This window comes from Aspergillus thermomutatus, assembly GCF_002237265.1.
Source record: "Aspergillus thermomutatus strain HMR AF 39 chromosome Unknown NODE_102, whole genome shotgun sequence".
NCBI lineage: Eukaryota > Fungi > Ascomycota > Eurotiomycetes > Eurotiales > Aspergillaceae > Aspergillus > Aspergillus thermomutatus.
Genome location: NW_020798151.1, coordinates 1 through 25148, shown reverse-complemented (window position 1 = coordinate 25148; position 25148 = coordinate 1). Strand labels below are relative to the sequence as shown.

Below are 25148 nucleotides of genomic sequence, written 5' to 3'. Positions count from 1 at the left end.
CCTATTTCCATTAGTTACTTGTTATATGCAACGATATAGAATTTTCAAGTGGATATCTATTTCCTCTTCGGATAGACTATTTACACGCCAGTTTGATTCGAAATGTTGTTGGACACTCTGTCGGTAGACGATACTTGACAACCATTCCCTGCGCCAGTCCATCTATGTCTTTCTCTTGAACGTTGAGGCCGTAGGAGCACGGTATATCCAGTGATTGATGCTTTGATTTCACAGGCACTTTTTCATCTATGCAATTGATGACAATATTTCTAAAGACGTCAAGGTCAATGCTTGTTTTATAATCACTTTCTCGACGAACCTGTAGCAAATGATGGTGGATGTTCGACCGCATCCTTCGTAGCCATGTGCAGCTCCTCTTCTCACGTTGAACAAACTTCACCTACCGTGCAGCAACTGCTGACCTTCAGCTACCAGATTTGCTTGGATATTTCCACACACCGCAGGCAAATATACATAATCATCATGATCGAGACCCATAAAGGCGCATCTAGAATCCTGCCACTCAGAAGAGGCATGTTGTGTCTTTTTATCTGGTAGCCTGCTGTTTCCGTACTGACTCTGACTCCAGAATTGCCAGACTGACAAGACGCAGAGCTCGTCGTTGATTCGACTTCGGAACTCTTCTACATTCCACATAAGAAACCTACAGCCAGTTCGCGGAATCACCGAAGGGCTGTGTGCTGGATCTCCACGCCAAAACGCTACGTTGCGAAAGGAATCGTGTCGTCGAACCAGGACTCGTCGCTTGTTCACAATTACTCCTCAGTTATGCACTCCAGAAGCAACCAGAAGAAGCAACTTAACGCTGTCCAACAAACCCTGGCGTTGCGCTTGAGAACCCAGAATATCATCTTCAATTGGCTCGGCAGTAAACTTCCGGGTATAATCTTGAAGCTCGCCTACGTGGTGGGCCAGGCCCGCTCATCGGCAAGATTTGCCGGTTTCTGGTTTTCGCGTCCATGATAATTCGGAGTTGGCGAACGAAGCAGCATTATTCTCCAAGGGGTAGAGTATCATGATCATGAGAAGAAGGAGGCTTGATAATAACAGAGAGGGCGATGCTCAAGTCCTCATGTCGTGAGCATATACATCTCGAGACTCTGATCTGCTTCTCGGGCAATCCGGTCTATTTTATCGGTTTCAGGTACACTCCCCTGGGCCCGGTTGCCGAGCCCTGGGTCCCGTTGCTTGTTTCTCCAAGCGAGAAAAGGAATCAACCAGCTTTAGGGTGACCTTACCAGTTACCACGATGTTCGAATGTGTTTATAGAGATCGAACTTCTCGTTGGCATCCAACATCTTGCCGGTATCCGAGAAATCAATGTCAACTGTATTGGTCACTGGTAGGGATCAATATGTTTGACTTCGAATTTAAGAGTGCTGGTGGAGAAAGAGGCGTTTCTATGTCTTTCATCTCACGGATACCGGACCCGCAATCTACAAAGCGTTACAAATGATATTCAAGCTTTCTAGTATCATTGCGTAAGGTATATTGACTAATTGAGATTCAGGCGACGAACTGGATCTCTGCAGTCTCTGATTCGTGAATATGTTGGAATAATCAATTCGTTTTGTCTTTCGCTTCTTGCCGAGGCTTCTTTCGGTACTCGATACCTCATATCATGTCATTGTGTCTTCCGGTTGTTCAAAACATTCCTGACAATCTTCATATAAGTTGCGAAGCGAGAAGAGAAGATGAAGACGCATCCAAGAAAAGAGTCATCCTAATCTTCAGAGAACAGAGCCCGGGTCAAATGATCTCTGCAGTCTCAATTCGAATCAGAAATTGAGAGGTGAGTTTCATGGACTTTTCTAGACCCAGTTATGCGGTCTCTGACAAAATATTACTGCAGTCGCCGCGCCAACTATGGCGGGCTTTGAAGGCGAGGCGCCTCAAGCCTCCAAGATCCCGTATTGGCGCTTGGTCTTTGATCAAAAGGTGGTCACCGCCGAAGTGATCAATCATCCTTACGCTGGAAGAGGCACCGATGATGATCCCTTTGTTGTTGTTTGGATTCCTAATGACTCGCGCAATCCGATGAATTTCAGCTCTATCCTGAAATGGTCGCTCACAATCCTGGTCTCCTTGACTACCCTGACGATTGCGTTGATATCCTCTGCCTACTCGGGAGGTATGGCCCAGGTCATGAAGGAGTTCGGAACTTCCAGAGAAGTCACTACTCTGGGAATATCCCTTTTCGTTCTTGGCTTTGCGTTCGGACCGCTGATTTGGGCGCCGATGAGCGAAGTATTTGGTCGTCGCAACGTTTTCACCATCACTTTTTGCTTGCTTACTGCCTTCAATGCTGGATGTGCCGGCTCTGAGAATATCCAAACATTGATCATACTGCGGTTCTTGGCTGGTTTCTTCGGATCGTCTCCCTTTGGCAATGCAGGTGGAAGTATTGCCGATATGTTCCCGGCCGCCAAACGGGGCATTGCTATCAGCCTTTTCTCTGCCGCACCTCTCTGCGGCCCAGCTATCGGTCCAATCATCGGAGGTTTCCTCGGCTCTGGCGCAGGTTGGCGCTGGGTGGAAGGGTTCTTAGCCATCTTTTCGGGTGTCATTTGGATATGCCTTTGTGTGTTTCTGCCAGAAACATACGCCCCAGTTCTCTTGCGCAGACGCGCTGAAAAGCTCTCGGAACTTAGTGGCAAGGTCTACCGTAGTAAGCTTGACATCGAGCGAGGCAAGCTGTCGCTGCAGCAGACGTTGACAACAGCACTGTCGCGGCCATGGCGTCTTCTGTTCCGTGAGCCTATCGTGTTTCTATTTTGCATATATATGGCCATCATCTACGGCATCTTATACCTTTGCTTTGCCGCCTTTCCAATAGTCTTCCAGGAGGCCCGCGGTTGGAACGAGGGTATCGGAGGCTTGGCTTTCCTAGGAATCCTGGTCGGTATGGTCATCGCTGTGATCTATACATTTCCAGAGAACATGCACTACGCCAAACTGTGCAGACAAACAACGGGTCGCCTTCCTCCCGAAGTCCGTCTGCCGCCAAGTATCGTAGGCGCTATTGCCTTGCCTATCGGCCTTTTCTGGTTCGCCTGGACCAACTCCCCCTCGATTCACTGGATGGCCTCGATTGCCGCCGGAGCACCCTTTGGTTTCGGGCTAGTTCTCGTGTTTCTCAGCGTATTCAACTACCTGATCGACGCATATACCATCTACTCTGCGTCTGTTCTGGCAGCAAACTCCGCCCTCCGGTCTCTCTTTGGCGCAGCCTTTCCGCTCTTCACGAGCTACCTCTACTCAGGGCTGGGTAAGTCACGTGATGTCACCCTTCGTTTGACTCTTGCTAACGGCGTTTTAGGGATTCATTGGGCGTCGTCGATTCCTGCGTTCCTGGCACTAGCCTGCGTCCCGATACCCATTGTATTTTATCTATACGGCGCGCGCATCCGGAAGCGCTGCCGCTACGCCGCCGAGGCCGAAGCATTCATGCAACGTCTTGCACAGAGCAATCAGCAGGAAGCTCGGCGCGAAGAGCCGGTAATCGAGAAGCCCAATGCCGAGGTCGAAGCTGCTGCGATTGACGTGGAAAGCGATAGTGAGACTGGCAGCCTGTCTAGTGTTTCCTCTGCGAACGATATGAGTAGGAGGGCGTCTCGAGCGTCGAGGATGTCTGGGCGCTCGCTGGGCCGCACGGCGACTCAGTACGAGGAGAATCCGTATGATATCGACCGAATAAACACTCGTAATTCTGCTATCAGTGGACATCGTCAGCAGGGTTAGTTGGATAGGGTGGTTGTGCATTAGCTTGTCATATCTAAATGATGCCTCACGTCTCGCTTCTATGACTTGACTCATTCTCCATCAAGTTCAATTGACTTACTGCTCACCGCGCAGATTCATAGCTATAATGGTTGCACATATTCTTGGCTTGTTGTTGAATAGAGCTAGAGTGCTATGCTGCAGGACATGTCCGGCAGAACGCTTGTCTAAGGGATACTTCAAGATACCCACGACCTCTTCAAGATATTCATCCCTGACCCAACTGTACATAGATGAGATCGGACTGCTGAATATTCCCTCAAACCTAATCAACATTCAATCAGAAGTCTGCCTGACATCGGTCAATGAAGCAAGGTACACCATTGACTTTAGACACACGGGTAACGTAGTACATCCCTCGTTCAAGAAGACTACTTTGATCAGAGATTAGCGTAGCGGTGTCTTATACTCAAGACTTTCAAGCTCTGATCATCAAACCCCTTTGTATTAGCGTAAGTCGAGGTTGCGCAACGATTGCCTATCGGCTCGCATGCCTGCGCAGACACATACATGAGGCGTCAAGTTTCCATAGGGCACGATGACAGGGTACACGCATCCCTGTAATCCCCATGCAGGCTTGCCGCAGTACCTCTCTAATATGAACTGTGGGCAAGCTTTGGTCAAATGTCATCATCAAGGACTGAGATGACTCTGACGTTTCCCTGTCAAGTATTGCGGAAGCCGTCAGTTGCTTGATAGATCCGTCGTCATGGATCTGTCAGCCATCGGGGATTCGGGTAGGTCTTCTAATGTCGAGCAATCACAGAGTTCCTAAGAGTCAAGTAGTAGTTAGCAAGAGGTGCATCTGAGTCTCGGCTGCTTCCGTGAAATCATGGGTCTTTCCGTTGGGCAATTGGCTTCTCTTTCTTATGCTGCGACGGATGATATGGTGAGTGATCATGTCTATAGATCCTACATTGTAGGGGCTGTGGCAACGGAGCGGCCGGTAGTTGGATGACAACGAGCAAGAGAGTCTTCTTATTGTCGGTAGAGCAGTACTGGTCATGTCCTGGCTTTCTTGTTGCTGTACTCATCCCGAAAAGCATAAAGAAATCAGTGTATGGAGATAGAATAAAGAGGATTGCGCCTGTAGCTTCGTGCACACGGCCCGCGCGGCCAAATGGTTCTTCTTTAACTTAGTACATCACCACCAGGGCTAGTATTGCAATGGGGTGTAAAGCTTCAGCACTTAGCAGTTTCTGACGACGCCGAGATATCGCATCGCCATGACAGCGCACTTAGGCGTCATGTGCCCTGTGTGAGTCGATTCACCCCATTATCCAAACACACGAACACAATTTTCTCTTCTCTTTCTCCTCTTCCATCACCCACCACCCTCATCTTTCTTCCACAACCACCCATCTCTCTCATCTTTCGTTGCTGAACGTTGTTGCTTCACGTATCATCTTTCAGTATCAAGTCTCGTTTGTTTCGTTAAATCTCATCACAAGTTCATTGCAGTCAAGATCCAGTCAAGATGGAGAAAACCACAGTCCTCTTCCTCACTAACAGTGAGCTGGGACAGGCCTCCGTGAGTCTGGCTGTCATCCACGAATTCCTCCTTCGTCCCGAGTACGATGTGCATATCGGCTCCTTCCCAGCTCTAGGCCCAGCTGTCACCAGGATGAATGCTCGTGCCAAAAGCCTCGCATCCGCTCAGCAGGAAGCCACTTTCCATATGCTGTGCGGACTGTCGATGAAAGACGCGTACTTCCAGAAGGTCGGTAACCGTGGTACTTTCAACATTCATCGTGTCGGCTTGAGGGGCGCCATGAGCGCGTACAAGTCTGTTCTAATCACGGCCATCGCGCCCTGGAACGGAAGCGAGTACATGGCGGTTTACTTCCAGTGTTTTTTCGTCATACAGGAAGTCCAAGCTGCTGTTGTAGTCGTTGACCCATTGTTTGCCCCGGCCATCGATGCGTGCCTCAAGTTGAAGATCCCATATCTCGTCCTGAGCCCCAATACTCTCAAGGACCACTGCCAGGCGAAGCTGGCGAACTTCTGGAGGGTGCCCGCGTGAGTAGCTCCATCTTTGCAGTGACTTCTTGTGTTGACACCATCGAATAGACTCTGTTCCGGTTATTCGTACCCTCTGCCTCTTCACAGAATCATCCCAAATACAATTCTGATGCTGGGTCTCGGGCTGACCATCCACAAGTCATCCGAGCTCAAGGAGCTTAAAAAATACCGTAACGCGAACGAGCTCAGCGGTAAGACTCCGGGAATGATCTCTCCTTCCGGCGATAAAACTCCTTTTCTGGTCCCCTCCAGAAAAGAGTACGAGTTTTCTCGCCGTGTCCCGGGTAACTTCACCCTCTGTGGCCCGATCATTCGTCCTTGGGGCGCATTGGAAACAGAGAATGCGGATCTCGCCAGGTGGGCCAGGCGGGCACCAACCGTCCTGGCCAACTTTGGCTCTCATGTCGTCTTTGATAATGTCACGGCGAGACAGTTCGCTCAAGGCATCGCTCTTCTGCTCGATAGACGACCCGAGACACAGATCCTTTGGAAACTGAAGTGGAATCCCGAGATCAAGGTTGATGACAAGGCGTTCGAGAGCATTCGTGGCGCTATCGCAGATAGACGCGTGCGTATCACCGACTGGCTGCGTGTGGAGCCCATAACCCTCCTGATGAGCGGCCATATTGAATGTCTCATTCACCACGGTGGTTCCAACTCGTTCCATGAAGCAATCAGGTGAGCTCTGCAAGCACCAACACTTCTGTCCTTACAGCTTCGACTAACGATGATGACCTCGCAGGGCCGGCGTTCCCCAGGTCATCCTCCCTGTGTGGTTTGACACGTACGAGTTCGCGGCTCGTGTTGAGTGGCTGAAAATCGGTATCTGGGCCAATCGAAAGACCGCTCCCGCCATCAATGGGAAGCACTTGGGACGCTCTCTAATTCGAATCTTAGCCAGCAACGACAGCCCCAAGATCTTCGCCAACGCAAAAGTCCTTGCCTCCCTGCTGGGACCTCGGGAAGGACGTGTCGTCGCGTGCGAGAAGATCATCGAGTTTATCAATACTCAAAAGCAAGGCCAAGACCAGAAGGACCAGAACCAGCAGGACCATGCAGAAGAGCAGAACGTCGAGCAGGTGCCGGTCAGAAACGAGGAGAGAACTCCAGAGGAGCTTACTTCGCAGGACTGACGTCTTTGTACTAGAGGGAAGATGAATGAAGCTGGCGAGCTGGGCATCCTTCTTCGGCTTCTAACCGACCCCTACTCTCAAAGTAGGGGTCGGTTAGACAAGGTGTTCAATAGGGGAGCGCGTCAGTCGTGATTCGGATTCTGATCTACCTCAGGTGGGAACGTGCGGACCGCGCGGGCAGTACGGAAGGTTGATTAGGGAGAAATCAGAGGAGGATTGTGTTTTGTGTTCACAGAGAAAAGCCAAAAACAAAAAAAAAATAAAGTGTTTTAGCTTCGCAGGTAGTTAAATGGATCGATTCTCCCCTCTGTTTACCCTCAGACCAAAGACTGAGCTGTAGAGTGTGAATGAAAGACCTCATCTTCCGCCCGGCTAAAAGTTGAACCGCACTGTGTTTCTCCCCGCATCGTCCGCTTTCGGCCCGCAGTCGTTTTCATACAATAAAAGAAGGCATCTCTAATCGCTGTTTTTCGAACAGTTTCTTTCCGTTTCAGTCCTGTTCTATTTATCATATACTCCTGATCTACCTGTGAAGATGTCGGGTGAACGTGTGGCCTGGATTGGCCTAGGAAACATTGGACGGGTATAGCTTCACGCCCGATAAACAAATACGTCACAGACAAGCTAACGCAAAGCCCCAGGGAATGAGCAAGAACATCGCTCACAAAGGCCCTCAGTCCTCTCTGACTCTCTACAACCGCACCGTCGCTAAAGCTTCCGCATTCGCCGAATCCCTAGGCCCCAACAAAGCCACCGTCGCTACCACCATCCCCGAAGCCGTCAAGGACGCCTCCATCATCTTCATCTGCGTCGGTGACGATCACGCCCTCGACCAGATCATCAACACCATCCTCTCCGACTCCTCCATCAACCTCACCTCCAAGATCGTCGTCGACTGCTCAACCGTCCACCCCGACACCTCCCGCCGGATTCACGCCGCCCTAACCGACCGCGGCGCCTTCTTCATCGCCTGCCCCGTCTTCGGCGCGCCAGCTTTCGCAGACGCAGGCCAGCTGGTCGTCGTACCCGCCGGCGATGCAGACGCCATCAACCGGATCAAGCCGTTCCTCGAGGGCGTCACCGCCCGCGCCACAATCGACATGAGCGGCCACGAGGTCGGCCGCGCCAGCACCCTCAAGGTCCTCGGAAACACATTCATCCTCAACATGGTCGAGTCGATCGCCGAGGGACTCGTGGTGGCAGAGAAGTCCGGTCTCGGGGCCGATGTCTACCAGCAGTGGATGCATGCGCTTGTTGGGGGCATGTTCGCTAAGTACGCAGACCGCATGTACACGGGCGACTACTACAAGCGTGAGGAGCCGCTTTTCGCGGTGGACTTGGCACGGAAGGATCTGCGGCATGCGGCCAGCTTGGCTGATGCGGCTGGTATGCGGCTGCGTAGTGTTGAGGTCACGGATGGGTATCTGCAGCAGCTCAAGGCGGAGAAGGGGGAGAAGGGGGATATCGCGGCTGTCTATGGGGCTATTCGGAAGGAGTCGGGGTTGCCCTTTGAGAATGAGCAGTGAGCCCTGAGGTTTAAACTACGGGGCTACGTGATCGGGACGCAGATATATACTTGAATTTTAATGAGTCAACGAATTGTGTTGAATGATGAAAGTCGTCGCTCTGTTTAGATTATATCAATGAATACGACACTCAATTTTATAGATACCTGCAAGGCGCCTGAAAGGAGAGAAGTCTTTCTAGCAGTGATAAGTCTGTTGCAATCTCTCAACTGTATGCTCTTTCTTTGCATGACAGGTATTCTCGGCAATGCATAATGAACTCAGATTTATCCTGTCTCTGAAATGCCTTACCTGTTTAGTTACGAAGCGAGTAGATGCGAGCCTCATATGGTCGTAGTTGAAGCTTTTGCGGCAGCACGTATTCCTTCACTTCGTAGTTGGAGATGAGCAAGATAGCCAGGTCAACGTCAATCTCTTCGGGAATCTCATAATTAGAAGGTTCCGCCGACCAGTTGCAGAAGATCAAGGTGCGCCACGGCCCTTGCGTCCGCAGGAAAGAGAACACCTTGGGATCAGTCGCATTGATGGGGAGATAGACTCCGTACCACTGGGAACCTCCGGTCAGTATGCTTGACTACCTCATCATTTGATCATCATGATTAATCATACCATCAGCGGATGTTGTTTGCGAATATGCAACAGCTTCTTGTAGTAGCTCAGGACCGAGTCGGGATCACGCTCCTGAGCCTGGACGTTGATATCGGCATATTCATCGTTCATTCGGAGCCATGGTTTGGCATTTGGTGAGGTGAAGCCTGCATTGGGCGAATTATCCCACATAATAGGGGTACGCGCATTGTCCCGTCCTTTGAGGCGAATGACGTGCATCACGTCGGACATGTCAGGCTCCTTTGAGGGATCTTTTTCCTTGCGAGCTTTATACTGACTGTGAAATGAGTCAGCAAATGATAAATCAAGGGGAGACTGGCTCGGGATCGCCTACGCCTGGTAGTATGAATGAGTCTCAACATCGTTATAATCTTCAATCTTCCAGTTCTGCGGATGGGGGGTACCCAATTCCTGGCCCTGGTAGAGGAAAGGGGTTCCTCTCAGAGAAAGCTGAATTGTGGCTAACATCTTCGCTGAGACGGCTCTGTACCGCGGATCAGTGTTGCCAAATCGTGACACACACCGGGCTTGGTCATGATTCTCAAGATACAGAGAATTCCAACCTGGGTCTCTCAGTTCTTGCTTCCCAAGGACGAATTGAGCGGTCACCTACCGTTGTTGCCCAGCATATGCTGCTGCCAAATCCTGAACACCTTCTCGAATTCCCACAGCTCCCACTTGCGAGGCTTCCATTTGTCTCCATTTTCACCATCCAGATCCATATGGTGAAACTGGAAAACCATGGAGAGCTCCTGACGCTCCTTGGCCACATACTGACTGGACTCATATTCGTCCACACCACAGGGCATCTCACCAACTGTACAATTGGTGTATTTGCTCAGAACCTTGCGATTCATCTCATGCATGTATATGTGGATATTGGGACTATATCTTGTCAGAGCTCCATGCTTCGAGTTACTTCCCTGGGAGGCTTACCCATTCGTGAATAATGGCACGGCAGGTTGCTCGTGCTTATCAGGGTTCGTGATGGGTGCATCTGGAAGACCGGGTGTCTTGGAGACAAGGTTGATAACATCAAACTAGGACAAACAGGTCTCGTCAGAAGCGTCTCTGTTTGGGGTCATGGCTGACTTACCCGGAAGCCGTCCGTTCCTTTACTTCCCCAGAAGTCAATCACGTCGAAGATTGCATTCCGCACCTCAGGGTTGTCCCAGTTCAGGTCTGGCTGAGATGGAGAGAACAGATGCATGTCTGTTATTGGTGAGCCTTCTACCATTGGAGTAAAGCCTATATCTGGAAGACTTACACCATTCGTCCGTATGCTCATCATACTTCCATGCCGGACCTAGATGATGCATTAGTATGATAGTACATTGCTTGGCTGGCTGAATCGAGTGATTTGCTGACCTCCAAACAGACTTTCCCAATTGTTAGGAGGTAAGCGCTCTCCGTTTTTGCCTGTCTTTCCCCTTCGCCAGAAGTACCAGTCTCTCTTCGGGTTGTCTCGGCTTTTCTTCGACTCCAAGAACCATGCATGCTGGCCAACCATTAGCAGAAGAAATGATGTTTCGGCATTAGCTTTGCTCACCTGAGAGCTGGTGTGGTTGAACACCATGTCCATCATTATCTTCATTCCTCTCTTATGAATTTCTGCAGCAAGGTCTTCCCAGTCTTTCATGGTTCCATACATGGGATTGATAGCCTTGTAATTTGCAATATCGTAGCCTTGATCTTCAAGAGGTGATTCATAGATGGGCGTCAACCACAGCATATCCGCCCCCAGGTCTTTCAGATAGTCGAGCCGCTTGATGATGCCGCGAAGATCACCAATGCCATCATTGTTGCTATCCTGGAACGACTGCACGTAGATCTCATAGATGATGATCTCTCGCCACCATTCTCGATCCATATCGAGAATATGCGGCTTGTACGTGCTGGACGCCGTCACGGACTTGTTATGACTCTGTTGACTTGGCATCTTTGCGGTTGACGAAAAAGGTTTGTCTCTGATAAGCGAACTTATTGGAGGCTGGCAGTATCGAAAGTCTAACTTAGATGGTCTGGCAAATGTGGGAGCATGCAAGCTTCGCAACCCACAGCGAAAGGTTCTTTGAAGAAGAAATCGTCTCAGTTGAAACATCCTTGGCAGGGATCATTGACATGGAAGAATAAGTAGTCATTTATACAGCCGGGGCGATTTTTTGCCTCCCAAGATAATCCATTTGCTATGATCAAAGATTTGGTGCCATCATCATTGATGATATATTGTCGAAGCGTGGGAAGGACATCCCATGGAATAGATATCCGTCGGACGAAATGACCATCCTATGACCTCAACGAGATCGTTAGAGATTGACTGGAAAAACAAGCCGCGGACCAGATACCACGTTACCACGTCTCACCAGATATGCAATAATTTTGAATTTTTGTGAGGTTTTGTCGCTCCGTCTTGTAGCATGGAAGCGCAAGCGCGAGAGAAGACTTCTCTATGTCTAGCTCAGATTTTCATCCGATCAACACTGACAGGGCGCAGAGCCCTGATGCACCAAACGAATGTGAAGAGTCAGACAGTCTCGACAAGCTGCGTTGGTGGCAGAAAGCAACCATTTATCAGGTGTTGATTCAGAGCTTTCAAGACACCGATGGCGATGGCAAAGGGGACATTCGCGGAGTAGTTGAACGCCTCGACTATTTCGTCGCGCTCGGTATTGATGTTGTCTGGGTTTCGCCTATTTATGAATCGCCAATGCGGGACATGGGGTATGAGGACGAGCTGGACATGAAGAGTTGTATCGTGAGACTAACGAGAAGATTGCAGGTATGACATTAGTGATTATCGAAAGGTTAATCCAATCTTTGGAACCATGCAGGACATGGAGCTTCTGATACAGGAAACACATCGAAGAGGACTCAGGTTGATCCTGGACATCGCTCTCAATCACACTGCAACTGAGGTGAGTCCACGATGGATGACAGGATAATAATGGCTCACTGACTAGCATTTTCTCCAAGCACGAATGGTTCCAAACCTCCCGAAGAGCTCGAAAAGATCCCAGCCTAGGTAAGCGAGACTGGTATTTTTGGAGCGAAGGGAAGCTCGATGAGTTTGGCAACCGTATACCTCCAAATAACTGGGAGAGTACTTTTACCGGTATGGCCCGGAGCTTTCATGCTCATTCCTCGGATTTGAAGCTCACTCTGTCTGGGGCAGGTTCGACTTGGGAGTACGACGAGGTGGCAGGCGAGTTCTGTGCGTACTTCCTCATTCTTTTGTCTGAATATATGGGGCTGACTGGAGAGCAAGACCTACACATATTTGGCAAGAATCAACCCGACCTAAATTGGGATTGCGAGGAAGTGCGAAAAGAACTGTACAGTGTGTTGAGGTTCTGGTTAGACAAAGGAGTGGATGGATTCCGGGTGAGCAATTGTGTTTGCCTTGCTGCAGCCCTCATGACTGACCACTCGTCACACTGGCGAAGCTCGACACGATGAACTTAGTGTCCAAGACATCATCCTTCCCAGATGCTCCGATCTCGAAGGAAGGTTCAATATGGCAGCCCGCAAATTACTTGTTTGCAAACGGGTATGATTTACTCCCATCACAAGTTCGATTAAGTCCTGTCGGGGCTGCAAGACTGACATACTTCCATAGTCCTCATATTCATGAGTACTTGCAGGAAATGCACCAGGAAGTGTTCTCCCATTATGACTGCATGACCCTGGCAGAGATGTCCTGCGGCGTCTCTCCTCCTGAAGCTGTTCGATATACGTCACGATTCAATCCTCGTCCTGAACTGGACCTGGTCATTCAATTCCAGCATGTGGAGCTCGACTGTCACGATGGCGACAAGTGGATGCTGCGGGAATGGGAACTCCCCGAATTGAAACGAATCATCAACGAGTGGCAGGAAACGTTGATCGATAACGGTGGATGGAATACAGTCTGGATGGAGAATCACGATCAGCCAAGAGGCGTCTCCAGGTTCACTACCAACAGTCCGCGATTTCGGGCTCTCTGTGCCAAATTGCTGGCTCTGTGGCAGTTCACGCTCCAGGGCACCAATCTCATTTTCCAGGGGCAGGAACTAGGGATGATCAACCCGGGACTCTTTTCAGAAGAAATGAATCAAGACATCGAGACGGTCCAATATTGGAAAGCGTACGTGTCACTTACTTTGACCAGGCACATTGTCCAATTACTCACATAACGAAGGGCTTGTGAAGAGGCAGGAACTGAAGCACCACACAAGCTCGAGTTGGCCAAAAAGGCCATCATACAGAAAGGTCGCGATAACACTCGGATACCCATCCCAGTGAGACACCACATGCACATCACTTTGATCACCATATTAGCTTACTGACATTCCTATTCCTATCAGTGGACTGAGGATGCCCATGGGGGATTCACAGCACCGACAGCCAAACCGTGGCTTCCTGCCTTTGATCACGGCGCAGAATGGTCCCACGCCAGCCAGAGACACAGTCCTGACTCAGTCTGGTCATTCTATCGCTCTCTGATCACCATGCGCAAGGCCAACCCGACTCTGGCAAGCACACCTTTCAAAGCTGACCACATCCTCTGAAATACTGACATGGTTCCAGTACTACGGGTCCTACGAATGCTTGGACGTGGAAAACCCCATAATCTGGGCCTACAAGCGAAAATCCAAACACAAATGCTATCTTGTCGTGCTCAACTTCTCCGGCTGCGCCTCCTCGTGGAACTATGTGAATCACGGCGTGGACTTGACAACATCCAGGCTACTCATATCGAACCACATGACGTGCGAAGCAAGCTCTACTCCGGACCTCATCTTTCTGAGACCGTTCGAAGGACGTCTATACCAATTGTAGCCATATGGATTCGAAGTATGCTTCAATTAGGCGTGCCCTGGGTCTAGCATGCTTATCGAGCAACGGAAAAAGACTTGGTCTGCTAACCTTCATCCCTGGATCATTACCCTCTGGTCAATGTGTTCACATATGTAGATGCACTTTAGGGCAATACTAGCTGCTTTATTGCTCGTTATCTTTAGGCTCATGTATATAGAAAAGTTCTTGTCCCACATGGAATGGCCTGCTGGCCCAATGGTAAGGCGCTTGACTACGGATCAAGAGATTGCAGGTTCGAATCCTGCGTAGGTCAAATTTTTTGTCAATTTTCCCTGCTGCAATATTGTTCCTTTTGGTCGCCCCATTTCACCTCTGGCTTTTTTGATTTCTGTTGTTTGTTAAGAAGTAAGTCGCTGGGTATGAACGGTCAGGATAGGCCAAGCTCGGCCATCGTTAGGTGTGATCCTGCGGATCTGTAGCTATGAACGAGGTGGCTCAGTAAAAATTTCAAATGATGCGAAGAGAATAGTGGAAGAACAACTGTCAGACGAGCAAGGGCTGCGATCATGGAGCATCACTCCAATCTATTGTTAAATTATCTGCCGAGCTGCCTTGTAAGCCTTAAGCCCACCTTTATGTGTTTTACTCCAAGTCACTGCTCTATAGGTACGTAGTCTTCCCGCAGCTCCTCGAATGGTTTCTGTTTCAGCCCTTGCCTAGGAGCGATACATTCCATCCCTTACATTGAGAATGGAAGGCACCAAGCGGAGGCGAGACAATTGATTTCCACACTTGTGAGCTTCGTGTAGTGTGCATGAGACAGAAGCTGTCGAACAGACACACAGTCGAAGTTTGGATCGTGTTTCAATTGTCTTATCTGACGTTGCCCCCTGTGATGAATTCCCTGCTGATCAAGGGACTCCAGGGTCCTGTGCAATCGTCACAGATTGTGAGTTGCAAACGCAGGGCAGGTTTTCTCATCTTCTAATGGCTGTTTCACGAGTCTCTCAGCCCCCGGAATGTAGCCGCAATCTAGGGGTAAGCAAACACGATCACTCGTCGCGTCGAGTATTGGTAACTCATACATGCCATAAATCGACTGCAGACCATAAACATATCACCGACTCGTTGCGCAACTCCATTCAGTCTTCGACAGTACTGCAATATCGAACAGAGTAAGTCAAACTGCAACCTCACACCTGTGTCTCAATTGACCCAATCCTGGCTAACAGAGGAAAGCCAAGCAAGATGGTCAAGTCATCCACCGTAGTCATTGCCCTGCTCATGGCCGTGGCGACGGCGGCACCTATTCCCGTGAGTCTATCCCGTTATATCAGAAGCAGCAGATCGGTCCTCACTGACAGCCCCAAATTGACAGACCGCCCCAAAAAACACTCCCTCCCACTTGAACGATAACAAGCCCCGGCTAGAGGCCCCCACGCTCGGCAATCTCCTCCTGAATCCGGATCTTTTCAAGACTTTCAATTTCTCTGGTCTGGCGAAGCCTGTTGGAGAAGCACTTGGTAGCCGTCGATGATGGCAGAAGAATCTTCACTACCGCAATTGAGGTTGCAGGAAAGATGTGAATTTAGAAAAAGTCAAGGGTCAGATCATATCATGTCATTGTTTTCGTTAACGTTCATACACTCGTAAAAATGCTTCAAAAGTACAACTGAACAGCAGAAGCGAGGGACTCAGCAGTTCTCTCGGCTGTAAGTCCGAGTTGGACCGGCTTCTCAACCGCAAAAAAGAGAGCACGAGATACCGCAGCAGAACAGTGGTCACCTGAAAGTAAGGGTCCAAGATCCGAAATGTAAACGAATGCTCAGGGGTATCAATATGAAAGAGCTCTTGAGTCGTGAACTCATTCCAAAGAAGATCAATAGTCGTCGTCCAGATCTAGATCGTCCACCTCCACCCGAGTTCCCAAGGCTTGTTTCCCTTCCTTGATCATCGCTTGAAGCTGCTCGTTGAGCCGTTGCAAACTAGCGTCTTCTTCGCGCTCCATGCGGCGCATCCGAGCCACGTACCGCTGCGTTTCAACTGAAACAGGACTCTCGCGCGGCTTTGCTGGGGACGAAAATTGCGATCTGGTGGGTGTTGACGGCATGATCTTTTTCCCAGACCGAGGCATCGTCACGCCTGACCTGCGACGAGTATGGGACGGGACGACTCCGTGGCGGCGAGTCACGCGTCGAGCAATTACAGGTGATGGACTAACCACCTGCAAGAAACCATCCTGAGTATCTTCTTGAACCATGACCCAGTTCTGTTGAATTTCATCCTTCGGAAACCGGCCAGGGACAGGGAGCGATCCGTCTCGCTGATGGGTGGCATCGTTTGACGTCATGTAATTCTCCTTTTCAGTGGACACTGGTGGCTGCCAGCTTTCACCAGGCTGGGTTCTCGAACCAGAATCAACTCCCATGCTGTATCCACGGCCACCTCCGGCGTAGAAGCCTCGGAAAGCACCCGACCAGCAAAAATCCCACACTTTACCAACGACATTGAAAACCGCCCGGCTCCAGCTGACGGGCTCGGATTGCGAGGGATTGCTGTTCTTTTCATCATGGATGGTACGCTTGGGGCTGGACGGCAAATTCGAATCCCGACGATTGCGTTTGCGACTGGGTCCACTGACCTCACTGGGGGTCAAGGACTCGATACTGACATCGAGAGGAGCCGGAAGAGGATGATCTCGATAGCGACTGGGACGGTAGTCGACCTCCGCGGGATTCTCGCGGCGTACAAGCCAAGGTCCGCGGGAAAACTGTTGATGGTAGTACGGTTGTTGCTGATGATTGTACTCTCCCCCGTCGGCGAGATGATAGTCGGTGTTGACCAAAGGAGCGGGGCTGGGGAGATCGACGGGAGAGTCATAGAAAGGACGCCTCTCTCCCGATTCAAAACGAGATCGCTTGCGGCTGGGGAGGGAGATAGAGCGATAGAGCGAGGACGAGGCTGACGGAGTCTGAGGGACTTGAAACAGCTGAGAAGGAGCGGCGGCCAGATCGAGTTTGGGAGGGACAGGAACGTCGAGAAAGAAGTCTGGCATTTCTCTAAATACCTCCATCTACTGGATGAGAGAGTAGACTAATTAAATTCTAGAAGAACGAACGATATTGGCGATGATGATGATGATGATGATGATGGTGACGATCACTTGGTGTGTTGGGAGAGATAAATCTGATGGGGGTGAGAAAGAGAAGAAAGAAAAAGTATGAAGATGGCTGGGAGAGACGCATAGACCACACTTCTTTCTCTTCCCTCTATTTTCTTCATCCCATGATAGTTAAGAAGAAGTAGCGATGATGTTAATGTGATGGATCCATTCTTCCTTTTTCTTCGTTTCTACAACAACCAACACTTGCTATGGATCAATTAACATCTCATCATTCATAGTGTATATCTATCAGCTTGGCAATGTTCATAGCTTTTGACTAGTCCACTGCACACCAGCAGCCTCCAATCCTTCTTCTCCATCCACCAACACACACCAGCCTTCGTAGCCTCGTCCTCCATCTCCCGCAATCGCTGCTTCGAAGTGTTCTCGGGCGTATTCCAGCACTGCATCGTCAAATGTTCCAGGCTGCAACCAGACCGCGGGGATCCCGACCGAATGAGCCTCTTGAAGCAGAGGCAGTGTTACTGCAGGAGGAGTGACAACCGACAATGAGGTCTGAGAGGGAGAAGGCAGAGCGCTGGGCGATGCCACCGTCTGGTAAGACTTGGAGGGGAGATCGATCTGTGGTGCTCGAGGGTTCAAGGGAGTGACAGGCAGAGAGTGTTGATGATACCAAGCAAGGACTATCAGTATCATGATGTCAGCGATGTAATGATCGGACCTTGATGGATTGAAGATCCGTATGCCATTCTGTCTTTCAGTAATAACTCACTCTTGTAGCCGAACTTGTTCGCATCGTTGCTGGCTCCAGCAACCGCAAAGCGCGGGGAGGAGAAGAATCGTTTGACGGCGTCCATGAAGATTGCGCGTTGGCGACGAAAATAGGCACTGATGTAGTAGTAGTGACTGAGGATTCAAATTTCAGACTATATCTGAGCGATGATCTGGAATCCAAGAGATCGAAGCTATATCAGTTATCATCTATCGAAATGGAGAATATGGATCCACTTGGAGAATTGTGGAGATATTTATGGGATTCCTTCCGTCATTCATCCTCGGTTGTTCCACTCGTCGCCTCTCCGTTCTTTTATCTTTCTACGACATTTCCGAGCCAATCTCATCATCTCTTCTCCATATTTCACCATTTTCTAATCTTAATCTCCATCTCCACGGCTCCCTCGCATGCCACCCTTCGTTCCCCGTAAGCGTGTCTCTTCCGAGGATCCGCCCACTGCCAAGCGTCAGAATGTCACCCCCATCGTCGAGATCGCAGACTTTGATGAAGACTCCGACTCCGATTCCTCCTTAAGCGATGCTCCTAGCTTGGACGACAAACCCCATGCGAAACTGGATCTTCAGGAACCGAAGAAACAAGCCTCCGATGGCTCCGAGTCCGACGAAGACGAAGATGACGACGAGGTGGATTGGGAGGACGCGATGGACTCCAAACTCACCTCTGCGTCGATCTCGGTGACGCCCGCTGCCGCTGTGCAAGATCTCGAATTGACATTAGACAAGAATGAGATACATCTGACTGATATCTCAGATGGGAAGAAGGGTCCATCCAAGATCGAGCGCCAAATCCGCATCTCCACCCATTGTCTACATGTCCAATTCCTACTCTACCACAACGCGGTGCGCAACGCCTGGGCAAATGATACCAAAGTCCACGAGATCCTACGTGGAAAGCTCCCTGCTGGAATTCATAAGGAAGTCAAAAGATGGCGCATCGCCTCCGGTCTCGAGCTTCCCGAGAAGAAGCCAGAGGAAAAGTCCAAGAAAAAGAAAGGCAAAACTCGGAAATCAGACCGGGATTGGAGTGAAGGCTCGTCGCGCGTAGAGCCTGGGCAGCCAGATATGAGTCGCGGGGATCCCATCATCCCATTGCTCAAAATCCTGGCCGCTTACTGGAGAAAGCAATTCAAGATCACCGCGCCCGGACTACGAAAGGGTGGTTATCGGCCGATGGCTCATCTGGAAGCCGAAATATCTTCTTTCCAGAAAGACGAACACGATCCTGAGAGGCATGGGGAGCGAATACGCAATGTGGAAGAGTTTCGGTCTGCGGCAGAGCGAATGGAGGGTTCTCGAGATCTTGGGGCTCAGCTGTTCACCGCGCTCGTCCGCGCTCTAGCTATAGAAGCCCGTCTGGTCGCCAATCTACAGCCCCTTGGATTTGGCTGGACCAAAGCGGAGGCCTACACGCCGAGAGCCAAAGTGGAGGAAGGGACCATTGCGGAAAATGGGGAGTCAGAGGCTATAGTTGGTCTGGAGTCCGACAGCAGTGACTTAGAGACCGGTCCCACCCGTCGAAACAATTTAAAAGGTTACGATAAGGACCTTCCCTTTCCCATCTATTGGACTGAGGTAGCCTCACCTATCACGCACGAGATAATTCCTGTTCATCCCCTGATACTGTCAAACCCTGTGGCAACAACTCCAGAGCTGCAGGCTGCGTTTGAGCCTCGTGGAGCCAAAGCTGAGAAGGCCAAGCAGGTTATATGCTACGTTGTTGCGTACTCTTCCGACAAGACCGCTAAGGATGTTACGACACGCTACCTCCGTCGCCGAACCTGGCCAGGCAAGACCAAGGGCTATCGCATGCCAGTAGAGAAAATTCCTGTTCCCGGCCGGAAGAGAAAGTTTTTCGAGTATGACTGGTTTCGGACCATTTTGCGCGTGTATGAGCGCTCTGAGAAAAATCGCACAAAAGTCGATGAGGTCGAAGACGCCAAAGACCTACGCCCTAACCAACCCGAGAAGAAACAGGTCAAGGAAGGAGACACGCTGCAGAGCCTTCGTTCGTCGACTGAGTTTGTCCTGGAGCGATTTCTGCGCCGCGAAGAAGCCCTCCGACCCGGAGCCCAGCATGTGCGCACGTTCGTGAGCGGCAAGGGCGACAAGGCCAAAGAGGAGAAGGTCTACCGGCGAGCAGATGTCCTCAAATGCCTGTCCGCTGAGAGCTGGCACAAGGAAGGACGCCAGATCAAGATGGGGGAAGCCCCGCTGAAACGGGTGCCGATCCGCGCCGTCACCCTTCTTCGGAAGCGTGAAGTCGACGAGATGGAACGCGAGACAGGCGAGAAGCCCAAACAAGGCTTATATGCCAAATACCAGACCGAATACATAATACCACCACCAATTCGGGACGGCATCATCCCCAAAAACGAATACGGCAACATCGACTGCTTCGTGCCCAGCATGGTACCCCGCGGTGCCGTCCACATTCCCTGGCCAGGCACAGTACGCATCTGCAAGAAGCTCGGCATCGACTTCGCGGAAGCCGTAACCGGCTTTGAGTTCGGGTCCAAGATGGCCGTCCCCGTCATCCAGGGCGTGGTCGTAGCCTCCGAGAACGAGGATCTCGTCAAGGACGCCTGGCGCGCCGACGACGCCGAGAAACGGAAGAAGGAGCAGCTCAAGGCCGAGAAACGCATTCTACAGACATGGCGCAAGTTCCTCTTCGGGCTGCGCATCGCGGAACGCGTTCGCGAGGAGTACGGAGCCGACGACGGAGACACGGAGCGCGAATCTCATAACCCCTTTGCAAGCCGACAGGCACGAAGTCAAGCCCGTCCACCTTCTGTTCGGGAGGCCTCGCGCGAGTCGTCCGGGGAACCTGCCCACCGTGGCGGCGGCTTCCTTCTTCCTGGCGAAGACGATGGCGACCACGGCGACCTGGTTGTCGAGGATCATCATCCACGCCAAGCTCGTCCGTCCGTGCAGCAAACTGAAGCTCTAGGCGAGGACGAGGAGGTGCCGGGTCATGATGCCATCAGCATCAGCTCCGACGGGGGCGGCGATCTCTCGTCTCCACCGCAGATATCGGGCTCTGAAGAGGACGAGCCGTCGGCGTCTGCTTCTGAATACGAGCCACCTTCGACGCGCAGGCGCACTCGGAATCCGAGTCGAAGGACAAGGGGTAAATGATTATTACAATAAATTTCATGAGGGTACGGTCAGGCGTTTATGCATGTAAGGATTGCTTGGGATACACGGCTACTGGGCGGGACTACTCTGGGATGGATACGCAGGATGCCTTATGTACAATGACTGTATCATACGATGAACACGAATGAGCTAATAGCATGCAGTCCGCGGGAGACCTTACTTCGGGCGTTATATACATTGAAGCATATATGCACACGTTCACGACGTAGAGAATCACAAATAAACGTGAGGTATCATATCCTCCGCCCACGAGCAGACGGAGAAGCACCCAAATCCATCTCAAAGTCCCCAACGGACTCCCCATCCGCATCCAGATCAAACTCCCCCAAGGGCGTTACATGCACCGCCGGCGAGGCAATAGGGCTATGCGCGACGCGCGGCCGTGACTTGAACACGCTATTGTAGTCCGCCGCCTCCTCGAACAGCTCGTCCCGCGGAGTCGACGCCCGAGTCTGCGACTGTTTCTCGGGTGTTTCGAACTGGTTGACGGGAACGGAGACACGCGACTTGCGCGAGCGACGGGGCTGCTGTGGGGGCCGGCTGCTCGGGGGCGGAAGCAGCGACATGGATTTGCGGGTGCGTTCGACGAGCGTGAACGTGTTGAGGCGGGGGTCGTGTTTGGGCTCGTTGTCTGGATCGGGGGTGATTTGAACGGTGGGCGAGCTTGTCCGGGTGGATTGGTCGTCTGGTGAAGGGACAGCCTCGTTTTCGTTTGATTCTTTATGGTAGGAAGGTCTGGAGTAGTGTGAGGTCGAGGGGTTGGTTGACTCAGCGTTGAAAGGTGTTGCCATGGTCGGTTCCATGGCAGGTACACGCAGTGGAGGAACGGCTCGTCCAGAAGAACGAGGATTGCCGTCGATGCGGGAAAGAGCTTCATCCATCGACTGTAGAAGGGCCTGGTCGTCTTGTCGGGGAGGAGCTCGAGCTAGCGGCTGGCGAACGGCTTTTGAGATGCTGGCCACGGTGAGAGCCTGGTGATCCTTGAAGGCCAACGGCGCCTTGTTTGTTACATTTTCCGACGTCTGGGCCCCAGCACTGTCTTTCTTGCGCATGGAGCTGGCAACCTCGCGCCATTTCTGCAAACGATTCCGCTGACGCGCGATGCGGGACTCCAAGTCAACCAGCAGATCTGGTGTCGTACTGACGGTCAGATCCTCTACAGTCGTCTCGTTTGCCTTGGACCATGCTGTTTCAAAGGGCAGCTCTAAGAAAGCATCACTGCTACTGCGAGCACCGCCATGAAGCAGGGTATCAGCCCACTCCTCGCTACCCAACCAATTCTCTTTCAGCTCGCGCGCTAACGCATCGAGGTTGGCGACATCCTCGGGAAGATCAGGCCGACCCTCTTTAGACCGATCGTCGAGCTGGTTCTTCTTGCTGTCCAGCAGCTGAGAGAACTTCTCATGTACGTCCATAATCCGGGAGCGACGCTCACCCATTGTGGCCAGAGAGGCGCGGTGGGCAAGAATCAGCGGCAACATCAGCTGATACTCATCAGGGGTGATTCCCTTAGCCATGGACAATCTCACGGCGGGGTTTGGCAGACCGTCCATCGACGAAATCAGGACCTTGCGCAAGACGGCGGTGGAGAAGACGGCCAGGAGCTCATCGACCTTGTCCCCTTTGCAATCGTCCAACATGGACTTGCGGAAGATTGTTTCCCTGCCGAGGTCGCCATTCTTCTTTAGATCAGAAAGTACTCGAGATAGGGCGGCACGAAGATTGACCGATTGTAGAGGCTCCAACGGAGGGTAGAAGGGGCGGAGTTTCTAGCGACGGTAGCTGTCAGATTCATGCGCTTAGTGGACTGATTGCAGATGATCACGTACATCCTGGGCGATTTTGGGATCCCAGAGGGCTACCAAGTGATACAGAGCCCATTCGACCGCTCTGATACGCTGGCGCTGGTTCTGCGACGAGGGGGCAAGGGAGCGGACAGTAATGTCGGGCCAGTCGGGTTGAAGGTCAAGTTGCAGCAGCTTCAAATTGCGAATGAAGACGCAAGTGTGCGATTGGTGAGTCCAATTGAGAGATTTCGGACGGAGAGGTTGTTTGGAGGACTGCATGGTGGATGCGCATGCTCTTTCAGCGAAACACAGGACGATGCAATGGTTGCTTAGCCGAGCATTGCAGATGATATGATGGAATGTCAACAAAGCTTTGGCGGACCGATGATCTTGGACAAACTCTGGAAAACTCCACGATCACAACTTCATCTCAGAACTCGAGGGACACAAGTCATCTATTGACACATTATTCTGTATACTCCTTTCTACTTCACCATAGTATCTACTTTCCAGAGCTAATACTGGTCATTCCGTCCTCAAGCTATGTTGGAGCATCAGTGATCTGGTGTAATCACGTGAAGCCTGTCCTGAAGCAGAAGAATCCATCACTATCATCCGCAATCATTTCTCTTAGCTTATTCAAATCAGAACCTGGATCTGAAGGTATCTTGTATCTAATGGCTATTCAATGGATTGAATCAGTCTGATAATACCTGAAGTTACTCCATCTCTTATGAGTTATGAGGCTGGCTTGTTGTTTGTTTATCTTCACGATAAGCAGTTTGCACAGTTTGCATTGGAGGCCAAATCAGGAGCATCACAATCAAAGACGACAGACGACAATTGACTAAGAAGAAGTTTGATTCAGAAAATTGACAGGCAAGTATCAAATGAGACAGCTTGAACAATACAAGGTTGTACGTGCCATAGTCAAACATTATTGCCTGTGACTGATGCGCTGCCTGCTTGTTCCCTCCTACTAACTTGGCGGTGATAAGAAACAAACACTTCTCCTTCTCTCCCCGCAGAGATCTTCCCTTTTCTTCCCCTCGCTTCTTCCCTCTCTCATTGACTCCAACTTTTAGTCCCCATTACTGCAGTTACATCTACTGTCGTATATCCCATTGCGCTGCGCGTTACCTCCACAGTCTCTCTCTCAAAATTTAGATCGTCCAGTCTCTGAACTGTCTTTACCTCTCCACTCAAATCGTTACCAGCGTACCCCTCATCAAACAGCATCATGGGTTCGGACGCACCTTCTGACCCTCTCTGGACCACCCAGTCAGGTAGGCTCTGCCCATATACTCAAATGCTGATCTCTCTGATTTGATGATTCTGATTGCCGGTAGTTTTGTCCACACTGCCTCACCCTCCCGAGGAAAACTCCGCCTCTCCAATCCCATTTTTCCACCTCCTCGAACGTTTAAAGACCACCAAGCGCGAAGGCTGGCGTCGCTTTGGCATCAACTCCGGTGAATCGATTTCTGACCACATGTACCGCATGTCAATCATGACCATGCTTGCTCCTCCTGCTCTTGCCTCCCGCCTCAACCTGCCCCACTGCATGAAGATGGCGCTTATCCATGACATGGCCGAGTCCATCGTGGGCGACATAACCCCCATGGACAAGGTGAACAAGACGGAGAAGGCGCGTCGCGAGGCCGAAGTAATGGACTACATTGCGAAGAACCTGCTTGGCGGTGTACCTGGGGGGATGTTGACCGGCCAGGAGATTCTGAAGGTCTTCCACGAATACGAAGCGAACGAAACTCTTGAGGCGCAATTTGTGCACGATGTCGATAAGATGGAACTTTTGCTGCAGATGCTTGAGTACGAGCGCACCCACAAGGTTGACCTCTCGGAGTTCTGTCACATTGCCGGTCGTATCCAGCTGGACGAGGTCAAGGAATGGGCGGCCGCTGTTCTCAAGGAGCGGGAGGCTTTCTGGAAGAGGATGGCCGGCAACACGAATGGTAAAGCATAGACGACTAAGCGCAAGAGACTGGAAGGTTGAGTGTATTCGTACTTGGCTTCATTCTTGACATTTTGTTTTTGGTTCATCATCCCACCGAGCCCGGTGGTGGCGTTTGGGTTGGCATTCTAGAGTTAGATCGGATAGTGCGTGATAGCATGAGTCTAGGTATGAGCCATATGGGCATCATGACATTCAATGAGGCACGGTTCCTAATGCATCTAGTATGTATTCTTCATGTATGTTATAGAACCTGCTATAAGCAACCAGCCCCACCATGATCACTTCGAATCCTCCCTCTCCATCCTCTCCATCTCCCTCGCCAACATCTCCGCCTCAGCCTCCATCTCCTCCATACTCCTCGGCGACCGCCCCTCATTATCAACCGCAGGAAACTTCGGTCTCGGTCTCCGCTCTCCCTCCCCC

At 51.1% G+C, this 25148-nt stretch overlaps 11 protein-coding genes across 11 annotated transcripts; 7 read left to right on the top strand and 4 right to left on the bottom strand.

The window, feature by feature from the left end:
- Nucleotides 1-1887: 1887 nt before the first annotated feature.
- On the top strand, nucleotides 1888-3762 carry CDV56_103176 (MFS transporter; the record flags this gene model as incomplete). The annotated part of the gene is made up of 2 exons (XM_026756795.1): nucleotides 1888-3289; nucleotides 3341-3762. 2 exons carry the CDS (start codon nucleotides 1888-1890, stop codon nucleotides 3760-3762), a joined length of 1824 nt encoding a protein of 607 aa, XP_026614178.1.
- Nucleotides 3763-5278: 1516 nt separating this feature from the next.
- On the top strand, nucleotides 5279-6956 carry CDV56_102796 (glycosyltransferase family 1 protein; the record flags this gene model as incomplete). The annotated part of the gene is made up of 3 exons (XM_026756415.1): nucleotides 5279-5820; nucleotides 5872-6501; nucleotides 6566-6956. 3 exons carry the CDS (start codon nucleotides 5279-5281, stop codon nucleotides 6954-6956), a joined length of 1563 nt encoding a protein of 520 aa, XP_026614177.1.
- Nucleotides 6957-7491: 535 nt separating this feature from the next.
- CDV56_102601 (NAD(P)-dependent oxidoreductase) lies at nucleotides 7492-8482 on the top strand (the record flags this gene model as incomplete). The annotated part of the gene is made up of 2 exons (XM_026756220.1): nucleotides 7492-7539; nucleotides 7598-8482. 2 exons carry the CDS (start codon nucleotides 7492-7494, stop codon nucleotides 8480-8482), a joined length of 933 nt encoding a protein of 310 aa, XP_026614176.1.
- A 295-nt stretch (nucleotides 8483-8777) lies between these two features.
- Nucleotides 8778-11030, bottom strand: CDV56_102275 (alpha-glucosidase; the record flags this gene model as incomplete). Its single annotated transcript, XM_026755894.1, has 9 exons — nucleotides 8778-9029; nucleotides 9092-9368; nucleotides 9426-9654; nucleotides 9705-9976; nucleotides 10028-10131; nucleotides 10188-10303; nucleotides 10359-10397; nucleotides 10460-10589; nucleotides 10641-11030. The coding sequence occupies 9 exons, from the start codon at nucleotides 11028-11030 to the stop codon at nucleotides 8778-8780; spliced, it is 1809 nt and encodes a 602-aa protein (XP_026614175.1).
- Nucleotides 11031-11540: 510 nt separating this feature from the next.
- On the top strand, nucleotides 11541-13638 carry CDV56_101920 (alpha-glucosidase; the record flags this gene model as incomplete). Its single annotated transcript, XM_026755539.1, has 8 exons — nucleotides 11541-11812; nucleotides 11871-12006; nucleotides 12065-12203; nucleotides 12264-12472; nucleotides 12535-12638; nucleotides 12708-13214; nucleotides 13269-13368; nucleotides 13435-13638. The coding sequence occupies 8 exons, from the start codon at nucleotides 11541-11543 to the stop codon at nucleotides 13636-13638; spliced, it is 1671 nt and encodes a 556-aa protein (XP_026614174.1).
- Nucleotides 13639-15136: 1498 nt separating this feature from the next.
- CDV56_101669 (putative pheromone P-factor (Map2)) lies at nucleotides 15137-15425 on the top strand (the record flags this gene model as incomplete). Its single annotated transcript, XM_026755288.1, has 2 exons — nucleotides 15137-15202; nucleotides 15267-15425. 2 exons carry the CDS (start codon nucleotides 15137-15139, stop codon nucleotides 15423-15425), a joined length of 225 nt encoding a protein of 74 aa, XP_026614173.1.
- A 342-nt stretch (nucleotides 15426-15767) lies between these two features.
- CDV56_101446 (uncharacterized protein) lies at nucleotides 15768-16961 on the bottom strand (the record flags this gene model as incomplete). The annotated part of the gene is made up of 1 exon (XM_026755065.1): nucleotides 15768-16961. The coding sequence occupies one exon, from the start codon at nucleotides 16959-16961 to the stop codon at nucleotides 15768-15770; it is 1194 nt and encodes a 397-aa protein (XP_026614172.1).
- A 354-nt stretch (nucleotides 16962-17315) lies between these two features.
- CDV56_101317 (CoA-binding protein) lies at nucleotides 17316-17869 on the bottom strand (the record flags this gene model as incomplete). The annotated part of the gene is made up of 2 exons (XM_026754936.1): nucleotides 17316-17695; nucleotides 17785-17869. The coding sequence occupies 2 exons, from the start codon at nucleotides 17867-17869 to the stop codon at nucleotides 17316-17318; spliced, it is 465 nt and encodes a 154-aa protein (XP_026614171.1).
- A 325-nt stretch (nucleotides 17870-18194) lies between these two features.
- Nucleotides 18195-20942, top strand: CDV56_100842 (Rad4 family protein; the record flags this gene model as incomplete). The annotated part of the gene is made up of 1 exon (XM_026754461.1): nucleotides 18195-20942. The coding sequence occupies one exon, from the start codon at nucleotides 18195-18197 to the stop codon at nucleotides 20940-20942; it is 2748 nt and encodes a 915-aa protein (XP_026614170.1).
- A 254-nt stretch (nucleotides 20943-21196) lies between these two features.
- Nucleotides 21197-23029, bottom strand: CDV56_100505 (uncharacterized protein; the record flags this gene model as incomplete). Its single annotated transcript, XM_026754124.1, has 2 exons — nucleotides 21197-22732; nucleotides 22793-23029. 2 exons carry the CDS (start codon nucleotides 23027-23029, stop codon nucleotides 21197-21199), a joined length of 1773 nt encoding a protein of 590 aa, XP_026614169.1.
- A 961-nt stretch (nucleotides 23030-23990) lies between these two features.
- Nucleotides 23991-24734, top strand: CDV56_100131 (HD domain-containing protein; the record flags this gene model as incomplete). The annotated part of the gene is made up of 2 exons (XM_026753750.1): nucleotides 23991-24036; nucleotides 24100-24734. The coding sequence occupies 2 exons, from the start codon at nucleotides 23991-23993 to the stop codon at nucleotides 24732-24734; spliced, it is 681 nt and encodes a 226-aa protein (XP_026614168.1).
- Nucleotides 24735-25148: the final 414 nt, after the last annotated feature.